At 44.6% G+C, this 19,849-nt stretch overlaps 1 protein-coding gene across 1 annotated transcript in view; it reads right to left on the reverse strand.

Annotated features, from left to right (window-relative positions):
• The window catches only part of LOC144510395 (GRB2-related adapter protein-like), a 112,585-nt gene extending 103,632 nt beyond the window's left edge, over positions 1–8,953 (reverse strand). The window contains exon 1 of the mRNA XM_078239836.1: positions 8,849–8,953. Coding sequence (XP_078095962.1) covers positions 8,849–8,860 — 12 coding nt within the window. The 5' untranslated portion in view covers positions 8,861–8,953. The remainder of the gene's footprint in view (positions 1–8,848) is intronic.
• Positions 8,954–19,849: the final 10,896 nt, after the last annotated feature.

A 19,849-nucleotide genomic window follows, 5' to 3' on the forward strand; every position in this document is an offset into this window, starting at 1 on the left:
CCCATATTCTTCTTAATTCCAGAGAGTATCGGCCTGAACTGTTCAATCTCTCTTCATACGACAAACTCCTCATCTCTGGAATCAATCTAGTGAACCTCCTCTGAACTGCCACCAATTCCACTACATCTTTCTGCAAATAAGGGGACCAAAACTGTGCACAATACTCCAGGTGCGGCCTCACCAATGCCTTGTATTGTTGCAAACAATACTTCCCTACCTTTATATTCTATTCCTTTAGCCAACATTCCATTTGCTTTCTTTATTATCTGCTGTACTTGCGTGCTAGTTTTCTGTGACTCATGAACGAGGACACCCAGATCCCTCTGCACCAGAGCACCCGAAGTCTCTCCCCATTTAGATAATAAGTCGCCTTCCCATTTTCCCGACCAAAATGCATGACCTCATGTTTCGGCACAACATCAGGTTCACACCCAACTTTACATCATTTCTATAAATTTGAGCATCATTAATCCATCCCCTTGCCAGATATTGACCCCCACACTGCTATATATTGACACCATGCCAACGTGATGTGACTTCAGCCCGGTTTACAACATGTTCACCTCGACCTTCACCTAGAAAGTGCTGTGGCCTGGCAATGCCCCCAGCACTGCCCCTTGGCACAGATTGGCACTGCCAGGTTGGAACCATGCCTGTGTCAACCTGGCATTGGAAATCTGATGTGGAGATGCCGTTTTGCCGTATTGGAAATCTGTGCCAGGGCGGGGTGGGAGGGGAGGCAGTAGGAGCCTCATGGGGGTGGCGGGGGGGGAGGCGGAATTCATTTGTATGTGGTGGCAGCTGGGAGTAGATAGAGGCACAGTAAGAAGTCTCACACAACACCAGGTTAAAATCCAACAGGCTTATTTGGTAGCACAAGCCACACGCTTTCGGAGCGCTGCCCCTTCATCAGGTGAGTGGGAGTTCTATTCACAAACAGGGCATATAAAGACACAAACTCAATTTACAAGATAATGGTTGGAATGCGAGTCTTTACAGGTAATCAAGTCTTAAAGGTACAGACAATGTGAGTGGAGAGAGTGTTAAGCACGGGTTAAAGAGATGCGTATTGTCTCCAGAAAGGACAGTTAGTGAGATTTTGCAAGCTCAGGCAAGTCGTGAGGGTTACAGATAGTGTGACATGAACCCAAGATCCCGGATGAGGCTGTCCTCATGTGTGCAGAACTTGGCTATCAGTCTCTGCTCAGCGACTCTGCGTTGTCGTGTGTCGTGAAGGCTGCCTTGGAGAACGCTTACCCGAAGATCAGAGGCTGAATGCCCGTGACCGCTGAAGTGTTCCCCAACAGGAACAGAACACTCTTGCCTGGTGATTGTCGAGCAGTGTTCATTCATCCATTGTCGTAGCGTCTGCATGGTCTCCCAAATGTACCATGCCTTGGGATATCCTTTCCTGCAGCGTATCAGGTAGACAACATTGGCCGAGTTGCAAGAGTATGTACCGTGTACCTGGTGGATGGTGTTCTCACGTGAGATGATGGCATCCATGTCAATGATCCGGCACATCTTGCAGAGGTTGCTGTGGCAGGGTTGTGTGGTATCGTGGTCACTGTTCCCCTGAAAGCTGGGTAGTTTGCTGCGGACAATGGTCTGTTTCAGGTTGTGCGGTTGTTTGAAGGCAAGAAGTGGGGGTGTGGGGATAGCCTTGGCAAGATGTTCGTCTTCATCGATGACATGTTGAAGGCTCCGGAGAAGATGTCGTAGCTTCTCCACTCCAGGGAAGTACTGGACGACGAAGGGTACTCTGTCTGCCGTGTCCCGTGTTTATCTTCTGAGGAGGTCGGTGCGGTTTTTCACTGTGGCGCGTCGGAACTGTCGATCGATGAGTCGAGCACCATATCCTGTTCTTATGAGGGCATCTTTCAGCGTCTGGAGGTGTCTGTTGCAATCCTCCTCATCTGAGCAGATCCTGTGTATTCGGAGGGCTTGTCCGTAGGGGATGGCTTCTTTAACGTGTTTAGGGTGGAAGCTGGAGAAGTGGAGCATCGTGAGGTTATCCGTGGGCTTGCGGTACAGTGAAGTGCTGAGGTGACCATCCCTTGATGGAGATGCGTGTGTCCAAGAATGCAACCGATTCTGGAGAGTAGTCCATGGTGAGTCTGATGGTGGGATGGAACTTGTTGATGTCATCATATAGTTGTTTCAGTGATTGTTCACCATGAGTGCAAAGGAAGAAAATGTCATCGATGTATCTAGTGTATAGCATCGGTTGAAGGTCACGTGCGGCGAAGAGGTCTTGTTCAAACCTGTGCATGAAGATGTTGGCATATTGAGGTGTGAATTTGGTCCCCATGGCTGTTCCGTGTGTCTGGATGAAGAACTGGTTGTTGAAGGTGAAGACATTGTTGTCCAGGATGAAGCGGATGAGTTGTAAAATTGCATCTGGAGATTAGCAGTTGTCGGCGTTGAGTGCTGAGGCAGTTGCAACAATGCCATCGTTGTGAGGGATGCTGGTGTAGAGTGCCGAGACATCCATTGTGACGAGGAGTGCTCCTGGGTCAACTGCTCCATGTGTGCTGAGTTTCTGTAGGAAGTCCGTAGTGTCGCAACAAAAGCTGGGGGTTCTTTGTACAATGGGTTGCAGGATGCCCTCAACGTAGCCGGAGAGATTCTTGCACAGGGTCCCATTGCCCGGTACGGTGGGACGGCCGGGTGTGTTGGTCTTGTCTATCTTCGAGAGGCAGTAGAGATCTCCAACGCGGGGAGTATGTGGGATGAGAGCATGGAGATTGCTCTGAAGTTCCGGATCAAAGATCTTGATCAGTCTGTTGAGTTGATGGGTGTGTTCTTTGGTCGGATCTGCGGGTAACTGTCTGTAGTGTTCCTCGTTGTTCAGTTGTCGGTACATTTCTTTGCAGTAATCCATTCTGTTCAGTATGACGATGGCCCCTCCTTTGTCTGCTGGTTTGATGACAATGTTACAGTTGGTCTTGAGAGCACGGATGGCGTTGCGTTGTGCTTGGGTGATTTTCAGGGCTGTCTTGTGAGTGCAGCTGATGAATCTGGCATTGGCGCACCTCCTGACGGCTTGGGCATACATGTCGAGTCAAGGGCAGCGGCCTTCCGGTGGAGTCCAATTCGACTCTTTCCTCTTCGGTTGTTGCACCGCGGATCGTTCTGTCGGTTGTTCCGGTTCATTGGCTGTCTCATTATGTTCGCTGTTGGCCTCTTGGGGTTTGTGGAAGAACTCCCGCAGCCTCATTCGCCTGATGAATTCCTCTGTGTCCGCTGCGAGACTGATGGGGTCTATTTTGGTGGTGAGGCAGAAATTGAGCCCTCGGCTGAGAACTTCGATTTCATCTGGTTGAAGTGTGTAATCAGTAGATAGAGGAGCAGGGGATGCTAGCGAGATTGCTGGGGGGCAGGGATGACTCCGATTGTGGTTTTAGTTATTTATGTATTCGTGGGACATGAGCGTCACTGGCTAGGCCAGCATTTATTCCCCGTCCTTAGTTACCCTTGGAGGGCAATTGAGAGTCAAGCACATTGCTGTGGCTCTGGAGTCACATGTAGGCCAGACCAGGTAAGGACAGCAGATTTCCTTCCCTGAAGGGCACTAGTGAACCAGATGGGTTTTTACAATAATCAACAATTGATTCATGGCCATCCATAGGTTTTTAATTCCACATATTTTTCATTGAATTCAAATTCCACCATTTGCAGTGGCAGGATTCGAACCTGGATCCCCAGAACATTAGCTGAGTTTCTGGATTAATAATCTAGTGATAATAACACTGGGACATCACCTCCCCTCAATACACCGACAAAAACCCGGCTGCACAGAGATCGGGGCACCACCCTTAAAGGACGCCCCGATTAGAACATATGTAAATCCACCGCCCCCCCCCCCCCCCCCCCCCAGCCCACCACAGTCTCAGGGGCACCCTTCCCCATCCCTGATCAGAGTTCGCACTTCTCACCCCACCCCCGTCAATTGGTTCCAACCATTGTTCCCTTCCCCCCCTAGTTTTGGGGATATGGCCTGGGTGGGAATGTTGGTGTAGGCTCGATGGGTCGAATGGCCTCATTCTGCACTGTGGGGATTCTGTGAAATTTAGAAACTTGATGCGACTGTAGGCTTTTTCTCTCTTTCAGGTTGAATTATCATCTGATGCAGCAATCGCAGATAATCATGCTGATTTTCTATAGCAATGCTAAGCCTCTCCCAGGACCAACACGCCCCGACTCGTATTCAGTTTGATGATTCCCACTGGCTACAGCACAATGCCTCACTGAGGCCGCTTGCTCTGGGCATCCTGCTCAGTCTTTGTGATCCTGCATCAGCAGCCAGAGTCTTCCAGTTGGGCAGCACGGTGGCACAGTGATTAGCATTGCTGCCTCGCAGCGCCAGGGACCCGGGTTTGATTCCCGGCTTGGGTCACTGGCTGTGCGGGCACATTCTCCCCGTGTCTGCGTGGGTTTCCCCCGGGTGTTCCGGTTTCCTTCCAGAGTCGGAAAGACATGGTGGCTAGGTGCGTTGGCCATGCTAAATTCTCCCTTAGTGTACCCGAAAAGACACCGGAGTGTGGCGGCTGGCGGATTTTCACGGTAACTTCATTGCAGTGTTAATGTAAGCCTACTTATGACACGAATAAATAAACATTAAAAAAAAGCATTTTAAACAGTTGACTGACTATCTCCCCAACACGGCCTTGCTGAAGAGCAGGCTAAGCTGTTTGCCTGTTCAAATACCGCCGGGAATATGCAAACTACCAAGAATTATTGGTAAAATTGCATTTCCTTAAAGTGTGTCTTACTGTTCGCAATGGTATTCAGTGCAGTTTCTTTTAGGCATGTTTAACATGATTGGTGGGGGAGGGGGGGTCATTTTCTCCTTTGACTTTCCCAAAGACTCAAAAAAAATCACTAACTTGACTTTTGTTAGGTATGAGAAAAAATACTGTTTTATTACATCAATCATGGGCAGTACGGTGGCACAGTGGTTAGCACTGCTGCCTCACAGCGCTAGGGACCTGGGTTCAATTCTAGTCTTAGGTCACAGTCTGTGTGGAATTTGCACGTTCTCCTCATGTTTGTGTGAGTTTCCTTCGGGTGGTCTGGTGTCCTCCCAATGATGTGCGGGTTAGGTGGATTGGCCATGCTACTTTGCCCCTTAATGTCAGAGGAACTAGTAGGATAAATACGTGGGGTTATGGGGATAAGACCAGGATGGGATTGTTGTAGGTGCAAGCTCGATGGTCCTCCTTCTGTAACTGTGGGGATTCTATGATTCTATGATTTACCATTCCAGAGAGACAGCGACAGAGGGATAAAGCTGTCTGAATGTGTGCATTCACCAAAATGTATTTTCTATCAAGTTGTATATATTTATGCTTTGTTTATTCCCTGCAAATTATTTCAAAAACAGGCCAAGACATATATTTCCTAACTTGATTAGAGATAAGATTTCACCGGTAAAATATTTTCAAGTATTCAATTTTAACTTGAGAAGAATCTTCTGACTCACAGCGAGAGGATGATTAGAGCACCTTATCTTCTTTCAACTGAGGATATGATTCAGACAGAGAGGTTTTGTTTGGGTACCGTATCTTTTCATATTGAAAGTCCAAATGCATCTTGTGTAAGCTGTGATGCTACTGAAGGGTCCTGTTTTCCCAAATTAATTTAAAGTGCGATACAAGATCAATTTTTCCAGTTTTTGTGAGGAAAGCTATTAGAGAGGAACAGAGAGATCTGGGGGTACTGATTCACAACAAAAAAATCCATTCATAGCCTTGAAGACCTCAAAATGGTCATTTTTCATTTTACTTTTTTCTAGTTTCACTGGAAAGATGGGAGACCTGATAGAGGTCCACAAAATGATGAGAGGCACAGACAGGGGGGATAGTCAGAGACTTTTTCCCAGGGTGGAAGTGTCAATTACAAGGCAGCACAGGTTCAAGGTGAGAGGGGAAAGTTTAAGGGAGATGTGCGAGGGAAGTTTTTCATGCAGAGAGTGGTGGGTGCCTGCAACGCGCAGCCAGAGGAGGTGGTGGAAGCAGGCACATTAGCAACATTTAAGAGGCATCTGGATGGATATATGAATAGGGAGGGAATAGTGGGATACGGACTAAGTAAAGGCAGAAGGTTTTTTTTAGTTTAGTCAGGGCACGGGCTTGGAGGGCTGAAGGGCCTGTTCCTGTGCTGTGTTTTTCTTTGTTCTTTATTTTTTGTTCCAGAGTAAAGCACCCCAGCCAGTCTCTATCACCCACTATCAGTCTCTCCTGATAGGTAAAACCGCTCAGTTCTGGCATCATGCTGGTAACTCCTTTTTGTGCTCTCTTTAGTGTCTCTGCATACTTTTACGATATGGAGACTGGAACTGTTCACAGCATTCCAAATTTGGGCTAACCAAAGTTCTAAACAAACTTTACACAATGTTTCTGCTTTGATTTGATTTTATTTATTTTTGTCACATGCATTAACATACAGTGAAAAGTATTGTTTTTTGCACGCTATACAGACAAAGCATACCGTTCATAGAGAAGGAAAGGAGAGAGTGTAGAATGTGGTGTTACAGTCATAGCTAGGGTGTAGAGAAAGGTCAACTTAATGCGAGGTAAGTCCATTCAAAAGTCTGACAGCAGCAGGGAAGAAGCTGTTCTTGGGTCAGTTGGTACGTAACTTCAGACTTTTGTATCTTTTTCCCAACAGAAGAAGGTGGAAGAGAGAATGTCCGGGGTGCGTGGGGTCCTTAATTATGCTGGCTGCTTTGCCGAGGTAGCGGCATTGCTACTTAGTGATTGATGTATTGATACCTGCAGATCTCTTTGCTCCTCTGCCCCATTTAGGCATTTTCCAAAAGGTATATGCTCTCCTTAAACTTCCTATCAAAAGGTACCAACTCATATTTTTTTTTATTCATTCGTGGGACATGGGTGTCGTTGGCTGATCAACATTTATTGCCCATTCCTAGTTGCCCTTGGAGAGCAGTTGAGAGTCAACCACATTGCCATAGCTCTGGAGGCCTACACGTGCCAGACCAGGTAAGGACGGTAGATTTCTTTCCCTAAAGGACATTAGTGAACCAGATGGGTGGATCATTAATTCCAGATATTTTTTATTGAATTCAAATTCCACCATCTGCCGTGGCAGGATTTGAACCCGGGTCCCTAGAACATCAGCTGAGTTTCTGGATTGATAGTCCAGCAATAATACCACTAGGCCATTGCCTCCCCTTACCAATATTGAAGTTAATTTGTCAATTACCCACCCATTTAGCAAGTTGATTAAGATTGTCCTGTATTTTGTTGTAGTCTTCCTCTGTATTAACTCTATTCCCAATTAGGTCATCTTCAGTTCTCTGCCTGAAGGCAAGTCCTTAGCATTTATTTGCTGAGTCATAAGAAAATGCCATAAATTTTTATTATGGGTAGGGCACAGAGGCAGGCGCCAAGTCTATCACAACCAGAATGGGAACTGAACCTTGTGCTGTTGGCATTAATCTACATGACAGCCATCCAAACTAACCAGTCCCTTCGCCCTAATTTGCTATTGTCCACAACTTTTGAAGTTATACTTCCAATTCCTGATTCCAAATTGTTGCAATCCAGCAGGTGATAAGTGCCCACCAAATCCCAAAGGTAAACTTGGCAAGCTATCACAACTATTTTCTATTTAAATTTTACTCAAAAAATATTATGTGGAAGATTATGTAGAAGATTATGTCGATTAAGAGAAGAGTACTAGGGGAAGTTCACAGTAATTTCATTGCTGTGTTAATGTAAGCCTTACTTGTGACTAATAAATAAACTTTTACTTCATGTTTACTGAAGTCGGGAGGCACAAATTCAAAATCAAATTCAATTCGAACACTTTTGAAGATTTTAAATAATAAAACATTTATTAACAAAACAAAATAAAACTTAAACACATAAGATTACATTTACACAGTTGAAATTTGTCTTACAAGACATTTCCCCAAAAGGTTCCTACTTGGTTATAGTCACAAATGAACACCCCTTTAGGCAACAGTCCTTATAGATATTTAATCTATATAAAATCCAGTAATATTACCACAAGGCACACCCACCAGTTGCTGTAGGGAAGAAATGTCCCAAGGCTCCTCTCTCACTCCCAGCCTGCTGTGGAAAATTCCAAAAACATTTTTTTAAAAAACCCTGCTTTCTGCAAAAAAAACGAATAGATACTTTCTCGATTGGCTAAAAACTGCTTCACTTTACTTCTTTTCGCAGCTCTCTCCAAGCACTGAGCACACTTCAGAGGTTCCTACATGGCCACTCCAAATGTAGCTCCCAACCCCTCTTTAAATATGTTCTTGTTCTTTCAGCTTTTCACATTGTCGTTATCCTATCTTGAATTGTACCTTTCCCTAGATGTAAAAACCTTTCATGTTTTCCTTATGACAACCGCTTTTGGGTAAAATAAAAAGTTTAATAACTTTGCCTTATTTATTTATGACCAGCTGAAAACTCTGAACTCCATCTGTAAACTTTTTTTTAAACTTCCCTTTGAAACAACTAAACACAACTAACCTTCTTCATCTCCTAATGCAAATTTCTACCCATGTCCTGTTTACCTGTAGAGCATCCAGCTTTGCCCAATGCACTTGCATTTCACACCCAATTCTTTTGATGTTCTAAACCATGTAGCCCAACTCTTCAGTTTAATTAAATTAGTCACACACACACACAAACAAACACACACACACTCTCCACAAGCCTGCTTCACTGAATAACCCAATAAACTCCATAAATATAAAAATAATATTTTCTTCACAAAATCCTTTCTGTATAATATTAAACCTCAGTGGTTCCAGTACTGATTCTTGTGGAACACCATTTTTCACATTTTGCAGTGAAGTAATTACCCGGAGCAGCATCTGATACACAAAGAACCAAATTTTCTTCTGGGCTTGGAAAGCCCAACCTGCACACTTTTGCTTCCTGCAAACTGCAGACCTGACTCATTCGTGTCCTTTCAAATTGGAGTTGCAATAACAGGTTGTCTCCTTGATGCTGTTTCTGGTTTGTTGACACAAGCTAGTGGAATTAAAAACATCACAAGATATTTTAACAGGGCAGAATTCACTTTTTCTGAGATTCAATGAAATGGAGGCTTGTATTGGATGGTGAGAGATTTTCTTTCCTTCCTAAAGCATGTAAGATATTTTCTATTGATATTGCATGAAATCTGAGGACTGTACATAGTGCATACCGGGGGAATGGCTACATGGAGGATACATGTAATTCTACACTGACACTCCTCATGCACTTTAACTATGGTTTGCAAACTGCACTGTGAGCCCAACCCCACTTGTGTTTCTAATTCCACCAGCTTGTGTCAACAAGCCAGAAACTGCATCAAAGAGACAACCTGTTATTGCGGAAGTGGGTCACTTAGAAGACCTGCCTCATTTCCCTAACACAATGGGTGGGATGTTCCGGCCTCGCTCACCCTGAAAATGGAAAATCCATGGAGGGCATGGAGGTGACATGGGGTGACATGGCTGATGAAGGGACGTAGGTTGCCATGGGGGTTGAGCGGGAGGGCGAGGGATATGAGAGTGAAGTTTGCGGGCCTTTAAACACTTTTGGGAGCAGGGATGTTGGCTAGAATTTTACCATCCCGCCTGCCATGGGAATCGGAGCGTGAGAGGGACAGACCATGGAAAGGTTCATTGACCTCGGGTGGGATTTTCCATTTTCGGGGCGAGCGAGGCCGGAAAATCCCGCCCATTGTGTTAGGGAAATGAGGCAGGTCTTCTAAGTGGCCCACTTCCGCAATAACATATTGTCTCTTTGATGCAGTTTCTGGTTTGCTGACACTAGCTAGTGGAATTACAAACACAAGTGGGGTTGGGCTCACAGTGCAGTTTGCAAACCACAGTTAAAGTGTGTGAGGAGTGTAAGTGTAGAAGTGGGCCACTTAGAAGACCTGTCTCATTTCCCTAACATGATATTCCAGCTCCCAAAAGTGTTTAAAGGCCCCTAAACCTCGCTCCTCACATCCCTTGCCCACATACTCAACCCCCATACCAACATGCCCCTTCATCACCCATGTCACCCCATGTCACCACATGTCACCTCCATGCCCTCCATGTATCCTCCATGCAGCCATTTTCCCAGTATGCACTATGTACAGAACTCAGATTTCATGTAATGCCAAAAGAAAATATTTTACATGTCGTAGTGTTACGACACAGAGGTGATGTTTCCCTCTGCACGATTTTGGATACCCCGAAGGGATATACCTTGCCTCATAATTTTAAGTAAGTGTGTGTGAGGTATTAGGAAGTTTTTAGTTAGGTAAATTAAAGCAGGATCGGACACTCTCAATCATGAACAATTAACAGGTCTTTATTTTAAAACTAGTGACAACCTTATTAAAACAATTAACAAACTGAATAAACTCCCCAATAGAATGCTGACTGAATAATACAAGACTCATGAATGAAACAAAAGTTAATACATTCATATGTATGTTATTTATATATATATATATACACACACAAAACAGGCACTTGTTAGAAGTCTGAAGGTCTTTGCTGTTCAGGTCTGACACATCTTCTGAGTTAATCTATTTTTCAACTATAGATGGTAAGTTTTATGAAGACATACATTAAACTGCAGGATTCTATATGAGAGACTCTGCTCTCCCTCCTTCTGACTAAAAAGGTGGCAAGATTACTCTAACCATTATTTCCCCTTGTCCAGAGATTGTCAACAACACTCAAATTTGAATTCAATTGGTTCTGTGTCTTTGAGTGCTTGCTTTAAACTCAATGGTCCAATTCAAAAGCCTGTTTTGCTATGCTGGAAAACTGGCTGCTAAGCCTTTGACAATGTTTCAAAATTGGCTTCTGCAGCTTGCTTTGTTCAATTTAAAAATCCAAGCACAACAACACATGCTTTTTAAAGAGACAATGCTATATGATTTCTTCTTTTGGTTTCAGCATTTCTTTTCAATATTTACATTTGTCAAACACCACATTTTTACCCTTATATATGCAACTTCATAACATTAGGAAGGGGAAAAAAATCTCTCACCATCCAATACAAGCTTCCATTTCATTGAATCTTGGAAAAATTGAATTCTGCCATGTTAAAATACCTTATGATGCTTGTAATTCTACTAGCTTGTGTCAACAAATTAGAAACTGCATCAAAGAGATAACCTGTTATTGCAACTTCTTGAAACTGTCATTTATTATCAGATGAATGGAATACCTACAATACCAAGCATTGATAATAACCACAGCTGTAAAGCAGTAGACTACTTTCTGGAAAGGAAAGAACAGCATGTGCTCATTCCAATTTTAAAGCAGAGTACTTGTCAATCAATTTAAGAGAACAGGTTGTTAGATATTTTCCAAGTGTAGATTTTTTTTCAAATGCCAAAAGCAGGTATTTTCTACTCAACTATATCCATTTAAATGACAGTAGAAAATGTGACAGCACAGACTGACAGGACATTCTGTAAGATTTTTGACTACAGTATGGAGCTTTCTCCATTAGAAAAGTACTGTAATATCTACCTTTAAAGGACAGATTCCACTGATGAACCCTTGCATTAAAAGTGCATCTGCATCATAATACAACACTTAATAATGACACTTGAAGAAGTCAAAACAATTTACACTTGCCATTCAGAATGTTCCAAACTCCTCAGCAGGTTTTCCATTTTCTTCAATTCTCAAACCCGCCATGCTTTCAATGGGCTTTTAAAACTTTGCACCAGCTGTCCAAAGTGGTGCAGGAGAGGAAATTTGATTTTCACCGCTTGCCCTCAGGGGACACAAAGTATTCCAGAACCCTGAGGAAGACCAGAGAAAAATGGCATGGGGTCAGGAATCATAGAATCATATCATCCCTAAAGTGCAGAAAGACCCCATTCAGCCCATCGAGTCCACACCAGCTCTCCAAAAGAGCATCCCACCTAGGCCCTCTTCACCACTCTATGAAGTTTAAATTCATTTATTAGTCACAAGTAGGCTTAGATTAACACTGCAATGAAGTTACGGTGAAAATCCCCCAGTCGTCACACTCCAGCACCTGTTTGGGTACACTGAGGGAGAATTTAGCATGGTCAATGCATCCTAACCAACACGTCTTCCAGACTGTGGGAGGAAACCAGAGCACCCAGAGGAAACCCATGCAGACATGGGGAGAACTTGCAGACTCCGCACAGACAGTGACCCAAGCCAGGAATCGAACCCAGGTCCCAGGTGCTGTGTGGCAGCAGTGCTAACCACTGTGCCACCCCAAATGTGGAAGAAAATCAGATTTCTTCCAAAAATAACAAAATGTGGCCCTTTGCATACTGGAACATGCCTCTTTTGATTTGATTTATTATTGTCACATGTATTAATATACAGTGAAAAGTATTGTTTCTTGCGCGCTATACAGACAAAGCATACCGTTCATAGTTGGTTAGGATGCATTGACCATGTTAAATTCTCCCTCAGTGTACCCAAACAGGTGCTGGAGTGTGACGACTGGGGGATTTTCACCGTAACTTCATTGCAGTGTTAATCTAAGCCTACTTGTGACTAATAAATGAACTTAAACTTCATAGAGTGGTGAAGAGGGCCTAGGTGGGATGCTCTTTTGGAGAGCTGGTGTGGACTCGATGGGCTGAATGGGGTCTTTCTGCACTTTAGGGATGATATGATTCTATGATTCCTGACCCCATGCCATTTTTCTCTGGTCTTCCTCAGGGTTCTGGAATACTTTGTGTCCCCTGAGGGCAAGCGGTGAAAATCAAATTTCCTCCCCTGCACCACTTTGGACAGCTGTTCATAGAGAAGGAAATGAGAGAGTGCAGAATGTAGTGTTACGGTTATAGCTAGGGTGTAGAGAAAGATCAACTTAGTGCGAGGTAGGTCCATTCAAAAGTCTGACGGCAGCAGGGAAGAAGCTGTTCTTGAGTCAGTTGGTACGTGACCTCAGACTTTTGTATCTTTATCCCGAAGCAAGAAGATGGAAGAGAGTACGTCCGGGGTGTGTGGGGTCCTTAATTATGCTGACTGCTTTTGCAAGGCAGCGAGATGTGTAGACAGAGTCAATGGATGGGAGGCCAGTTTGCGTGATGGATTGGGCTACATTCATGAACTTTTGTCATTTCTTGCAGTCTTCACACCCAGATGAAAATTCAGCAAAAGAATTTGAAAATCATCTAGTATACTACATAAGTGGAATATCTTGTTTCATTTCTTGTGTGTCACCATGATCACTTTAACTTTGAATGAGGAGGTGGTGGCATAGAGGAATTATCACTGGATTAGTAATCTAGAGACCCTGGGCAAGATCTAGGGACCTGGGTTCAAATCCCACTCACAGCAGATAGTGAAATTTGAATTCAATAAAAATCTAACGACGACTATTGCCAATTGTTGTAAAAACCCAACTGTTCACTCATGTCCTTTAGGGAAGGAAATCTGCTATCCTTACCTGGTCTGGTCTACATATGACTCCAGATCCACAACAGTGTGGTTAAGACATAGGAGCAGAATTAGGCCACTTAGCCCACCGAGTTTGCTTCGCCATTCAATCATGGCTGATATTTTTCTCATGCCCATTCTCCTGTCTTTTCCCCATATTTCCCCATTATTAATCAAGAAACTATCTATCGCTGCCTTCAAGACACTCAATGACCTGGCCTCCACAGCCTTCTGCGGCAAAGAGTTTGGTTGTCTCTCAAATGCCCTCTAAAAGGAGGGCAGTTAGAGCTGGGCAATAGATGCTGGCCCATATCCCATAAGTGAATAAAAAAAAGAATATTTACCTCTTTTTGGCTTTTGTTCTTGCTAAAGCGTGTTCAAAAATGAAATACTTTTACATGTCCCAGTGTCTAAAACCTTCAGCCGGGATATCATTTAACCAACTGCAGAGCAATGCTTCCCCTTTTGGGATTTGATTTTTGTGTTTAGAGATGTGTGATTGTTATCCAGGCCAATATATGTGTAATTTAACTATTGTCAACCACATTGCCTTTCTGTACAACCATTCATTTTTTTCTTAATCGTTCAATGGTACAACTTAATGAAAAAATGTTTTAGGGTCTTTCAGTAATAAGTCATCCACGGCAAGATAGGTTGCACAATACATTTTGCTCCATATTCGATATTTTAATACCTTAGCACTGCAGGTATGAGATAAAAATGTTCCTCCTACCACTTCCTGTCAAAGACTGATTGATGTCGATTTCATCTTGCAGGCTTCACCTCCTCTGCAAGGAACCTCTTCCATATGCAGATGTACTCTGCCGCATATATGTCAACCACAATGACTAACATACAGGAAGCATCGCCATGGGAACCATCATTCATTACCAAAAGAAAGCTGCCTCTGAGTCATATGATAGACCTGTTTGTACTTATAACTCAGGCTCGTAAATCCAATCTTCTTGTGATTTTCTTTTTTCCGCTTGACGTTCTTGAGCATGTCCATATTCCTAACCTGATTTAGTATGGTACAGGGGCAGCAGGGATACTCCAGGGACAAGGGACACCAGTTAAGCAGAAAGATGGGAGTCAAGTCTGTGAAAAATCAGGTGGAACCAGTCCTATTGGCACTTATAAGCAAAAATTTTCATAGAATCCTAGAATCCCTTCAGTGCAGAAGGAGGACATTCGGCCCATCGAGCCTGCACCGACAACAATCCCACTCAGCCCCTATCCCCGTAATCCCACATATTGACCCTTCTAATCCCCCTGACAATAAGGGTCAATTTAGCATGGCTAATCAACCTAACCCGGATGTCTTTGGAGTGTAGGAGGAAACCAGAGCACCCGGAGGAAACACACGCAGACACGGGGGCAGGATTTTATGGCCTCGTTTGAGCGAGCCCGGGTGTTCCCGCCTGAGGTCAACAGACATTTCTGTTGTCTGCCCCTCGCCCGCTCCGATTCCTTGCCGGGCGAGGCAGTAGAATTCCGGCAGGGGAAAATATGCAAACTCCACACAGACAGTCACCCGACTGGCACTATGAGGCAGCAGTGCTAACCGTGCCGCACATGTTATCACCAATTGCAGCAAATACACTGGAAGCACATGGAATAAAGGGCGCTATTTATAAATAAAAATAAAATGGTGGAAACACTGCAAGTCTATGGAGAGAGAGAGAGAGACATAGCTAACAGGCACGGTGGCACAGTGGTTAGCACTGCTGCCTCACAGCGCCAGGGACCCGGGTTTGATTCCTGACTTGGGTCACTGTCTGTGTGGAGTGTGCACATTCTCCCCGTGTCTGCGTGGGTTTCCTCCGGGTGCTCTGGTTTCCTCCCACAGTCTAAAGATGTGCGGGTTAGGTGGATTGGCCATGCTAAATTGGCCCTTAGTGTCAGGGGGATTTGCTAGGGTAAATGCATCGGGATAGGGCCTGGGTGGGATTGTGGTCAGTGCAGACTCGATGGGCTAAATGGCCTCCTTCTGTACTGTAGGATTCTATGATTCTATGAATTCTCCCATCTTGGACTAAGTTCCAGGACGAGGGTGGGGGTGAGCAGTGTTTCCTGCTGTGGAGGTCGACGGGAAACTACACAATGTCTTCTGCCCCCGAGGGTTTTGCACTGTCTTTGTGGCAGGGTGGGCTTGAGGGCATGCGTTACACCAGCATATCTGAGCGCCATGTTCATCACCGACCCATCCTGAATGAAGAAGATGGATCTTTAGGACACTCTGAGGTTGGAAGGTGGACCTCCTCGATGACACTGAAGCTGGAAGATCCACCTGATTGATGCTTCCCCCACCCACCGCTGCAGAATTCCAAGTTCCTGGCGGCCTCCAACCCAAACTCCAGAGGCAGCCCCAGACATTCTTCATGTTTTTTTTATTCATTCATGGGACATAGGCGTCGCTGGCTGGCCAGCATTTATTGCCCATCCCTCGTTGCCCAAGGGCAGTTGAGAGTCAACCATTGCTGTGTCACCGGAGTCACATGTAGGTCAGACCAGGTAAGGACAATAGATTTCCTTCCCTAAAGGACATTAGTGAACCAGATGGGTTTTTCCGACAATCGACAGTGGTTTCACGGTCATCAGTAAATTCTTAATTCCAGATTTTTAAAAATTGGATTCAAATTCCACCATTTGCCATGGCAGGATTCGAACCTGGGTCTCCAGAAAATTAGCTAAGTTTCTGGATTAATAGCCTAGCAATAATACCATTAGGACATTGCCTCCCCTAAGGTCCCCATGCATTCCACATTAGTCCACATGTTTGCTGGACCAGCTTGTTTTCCCACTGCAATAGCAGAGAATTGAGCATGGGGCGGGGGAGGGAAGATCCCGTTCGGGTTTTCATCTGCGTCCCATTAGCAGGATGCAAATCGTTACTACGTTGGCCTCCAGTGGGATTCCCAATCCACTACGGTGGGCACCAGTGGAAGATCTCATTATAATTTCACCGCAGAGTGAAAACGATTCTTGGGCCTTCTGCTGAATAACACCCCCAACCCCACCCCCACCCCCTGCAACCTCCCAACCAGCTTACCATTGATCCCTCCGGCAGAAGCATGAGAGAATTCTGCCCAACATTTCCGGTCTGATGTACATTGTTGCACCTTGGAAATGAATGGGTCTTACTTTCTTGGGATTCTTAATTAAGACAATTTTTCTCAGTTTCAACATCTCAGCCCTCACTCCTGTGAGCCTTTAAGTTTCAAATAGCAATTTGCAGAGACTTGAGCACCAAATCTTGGTTAATACTCTAGTGCAGGACCTAGTGAGTTAGGTTGTGTCTGCGTGGGTTTCCTCCCCACTCCGAAAGATGTTCTGCTTAGGTGCATTGGCCATGCTAAATTCTCCCTCAGTGTACCTGAACAGGCGCCAGAGTGTGGCGACTAGGGGATTTTCACAGTAACTTCATTGCAGTGTTAATATAAGCCTACTTGTGACACTAACAAATAAATTTAAACTTCAACTTCAACTCTATTACTAACCATTCCTGGAGACTCGAGCCGTCTGTCTCTGGTTTCAAACAGGTGATCAGATTATTCAATCGAAGAAAAAGGTTAGAGAAGCTACTGCCACACCCAACATTTAGAATATGTGTCGATGGTTTAAAAATACTGCTAAACAAGCATATATGCAAACAGCACCCATCAAATCGTTTGAATTGAATGGTTTAACACCTGGCCAGAGGTAAATAGGCAGGATTTTATGCTGCTATTAGGCATTTCCTATCCATTGGCAAAAGAGATGGGTGGAATCTACAAAATGCGCAGAGATATTGGGCCAATTTTCATTTAGAGCAAGTGAACGGATTTTGAGTGAGTTTACATCTTGCCAATTCAATGAATGTAACAAGGGGCGGCACGGTGGCACCATGGTTAGCACTGCTGCCTCACAGCGCCAGTGTGTCCCAAGATGTGTAGGTTCGATGGATTAGACATGGCAAATGAGTGGGGTTATGGGGAGTGGGCCTGATTAAGACACTCTGTCAGAGCGCCGGTGCAGACTCGATGGGCCAACCGACTCAAGAACAGCTTCTTCCCTGCTGTTGTCAGACTTTTGAATGGACCTACCTCGCATTAAGTTGATCTTTCTCTACACCCTAGCTATGACTGTAACACTACATTCTGCACTCTGTCATTTCCTTCTCTATGAACGGTACGTTTTGTCCATATAGGGCGCAAGAAACAATACTTTTCGCTGCATGTTAATACATGTGAAAATAATAAATCAAATGAAATCAAATGACCTCTTCTGCACTGTAGGGATTCTAAGATCCTATGTCATCATCCTTCCTTGGATATTGAGGTTATTTTTGGCACTCAGATTTGCTATGGTGTGCTAGGGAATTGTGGGATTTTGTACCCTTCCCAACCCCCCTCCCCCCACTCCCTTTTCCCCTCCATGGTTTCTCCTCACCATCCAACCATTGAAAGATTAAGACAAGCACTCCCACAGGACAAAAAAGGATCAGGTGACTGGCTTAAGCAGTTTCAGAAAATCAGTGACAATAATTAGGGAAGCAATTCCAATATTTAGCCTCTTTCCTTTAAGATCGCAGTAACTTTTTTATTCCCTCTCTTCATTCAAGTCTTCCACACTTGGCTGTACGCAAACTCTTCCTACAGATCTAACTGTGTGTTTTCAAGGTTGCTTCCTGTGTGTGCTGACTTAATACCTTTTTCTGTCCCAGTAAATTGCTTTGGATTTATCCTCTGTGGTCATCACTGCATTAGAACTCAACAAGCATACAGGACACAGAGAACCCCCTCAGTCTCTTGAAAGTAAATGGGAAATCACATTTGATTTCAATGCTAAATCATAGATTCATAGAATCCCTGCAGTGCAGAAGGAGGCCATTCAGCCCATCGAGTCTATACCGACCACAATCCTACCCATGCACTCTCCCCAGAACCCCTTTACCTTGCTAATGCCCCTGATAGTAGGGTCGATTTAGTATGGCCAATCAACCTAACCCACACATCTTTGGAAGGAAACCCACGCAGACATGGGGAGAACGTGCAAACTCCACACTGACAGTGACCCAAGGCTGGGATTGAACCTGGCACCCTGGCGCTGTGAGGCAGCAGTGCTAACCACTGTGCCACTGTGCCATCCTGCTTTGCTTTGATTTAAAATGTGTTCCCTACGGGATAACAAGACAAGGCATCTCAAATGGCCGTAAATGGTTAATCTTTCAGTGCATCTGTTTATTCTACACATCGATCTTAGATGTGGATGTCTTAAGACCATGGTGAATACACTGACCAGTAGTTAACCACATAGTGTTTTGTGCGGTTACTGGTTTCAATCTGTAAGTGCAGTGGTGGCAATGAGGATACTTCAGAATCAGACATTGCTCAAGGTGTCCAAAAATAAACATTTAGGTGTTGACAAAATGATTAGTTCAGTGAATAGTTGGGGGTATTTCTTTCGTGTTGATTCCTATTTCTAACTTTGACTACATGTGTGTGTGTGAGTGAGAACTTTTGGGTGTGTGTGACTGAGTGTGTGTGACCAGAATTTCCGGGGCCCTTTGCCAGGATGCCAGGAGCATCCAGAATAAGGTGGGTGAACTTGCAGCATGGGTTGGTACCTGGGACTTCGATGTGGTGGCCATTTCAGAGACATGGATAGAGCAGGGACAGGAATGGTTGTTGCAGGTTCCGGGGTTTAGGTGTTTCAGTAAGATCAGGGAAGGTGGCAAAAGAGGGGGAGGTGTGGCATTGTTAGTCAAGGACAGTATTACGGTGGCAGAAAGGACGTTTGATGAGGACTCGTCTACTGAGGTAGTATGGGCTGAGGTTAGAAACAGGAAAGGAGAGGTCACCCTGTTGGGAGTTTTCTATAGGCCTCCGAAAAGTTCCAGAGATGTAGAGGAAAGGATTGCAAAGATGATTCTGGATAGGAGCGAAAGTAACAGGGTAGTTGTTATGGGGGACTTTAACTTTACAAATATTGACTGGAAACGCTATAGTTCGAGTACTTTAGAGGGGTCAGTTTTTGTCCAATGTGTGCAGGAGGGTTTCCTGACACAGTATGTAGATAGGCCAACAAGAGGCGAGGCCACATTGGATTTGGTACTGGGTAATGAACCAGGCCAGGTGTTAGATTTGGAGGTAGGTGAGCACTTTGGCGATAGTGACCACAATTCGGTTACGTTTACATTAGCGATGGAAAGGGATAGGTATATACCGCAGGGCAAGAGTTATAACTGGGGGAAAGGAAATTATGATGCGATTAGGCAAGATTTTGGATGCATAGGATGGGGAAGGAAACTGCAGGGGATGAGCACAATTGAAATGTGGAGCTTGTTCAAGGAACAGCTACTGCGTGTCCTTAATAAGTATGTACCTGTCAGGCAGGGAGGAAGTGGTTGAGCGAGGGAACCGTGGTTTACTAAAGAAGTTGAATCTC

The sequence above is a fragment of the Mustelus asterias genome, chromosome 23, assembly GCF_964213995.1.
Source record: "Mustelus asterias chromosome 23, sMusAst1.hap1.1, whole genome shotgun sequence".
Classification (NCBI taxonomy): Eukaryota; Metazoa; Chordata; class Chondrichthyes; order Carcharhiniformes; family Triakidae; genus Mustelus; species Mustelus asterias.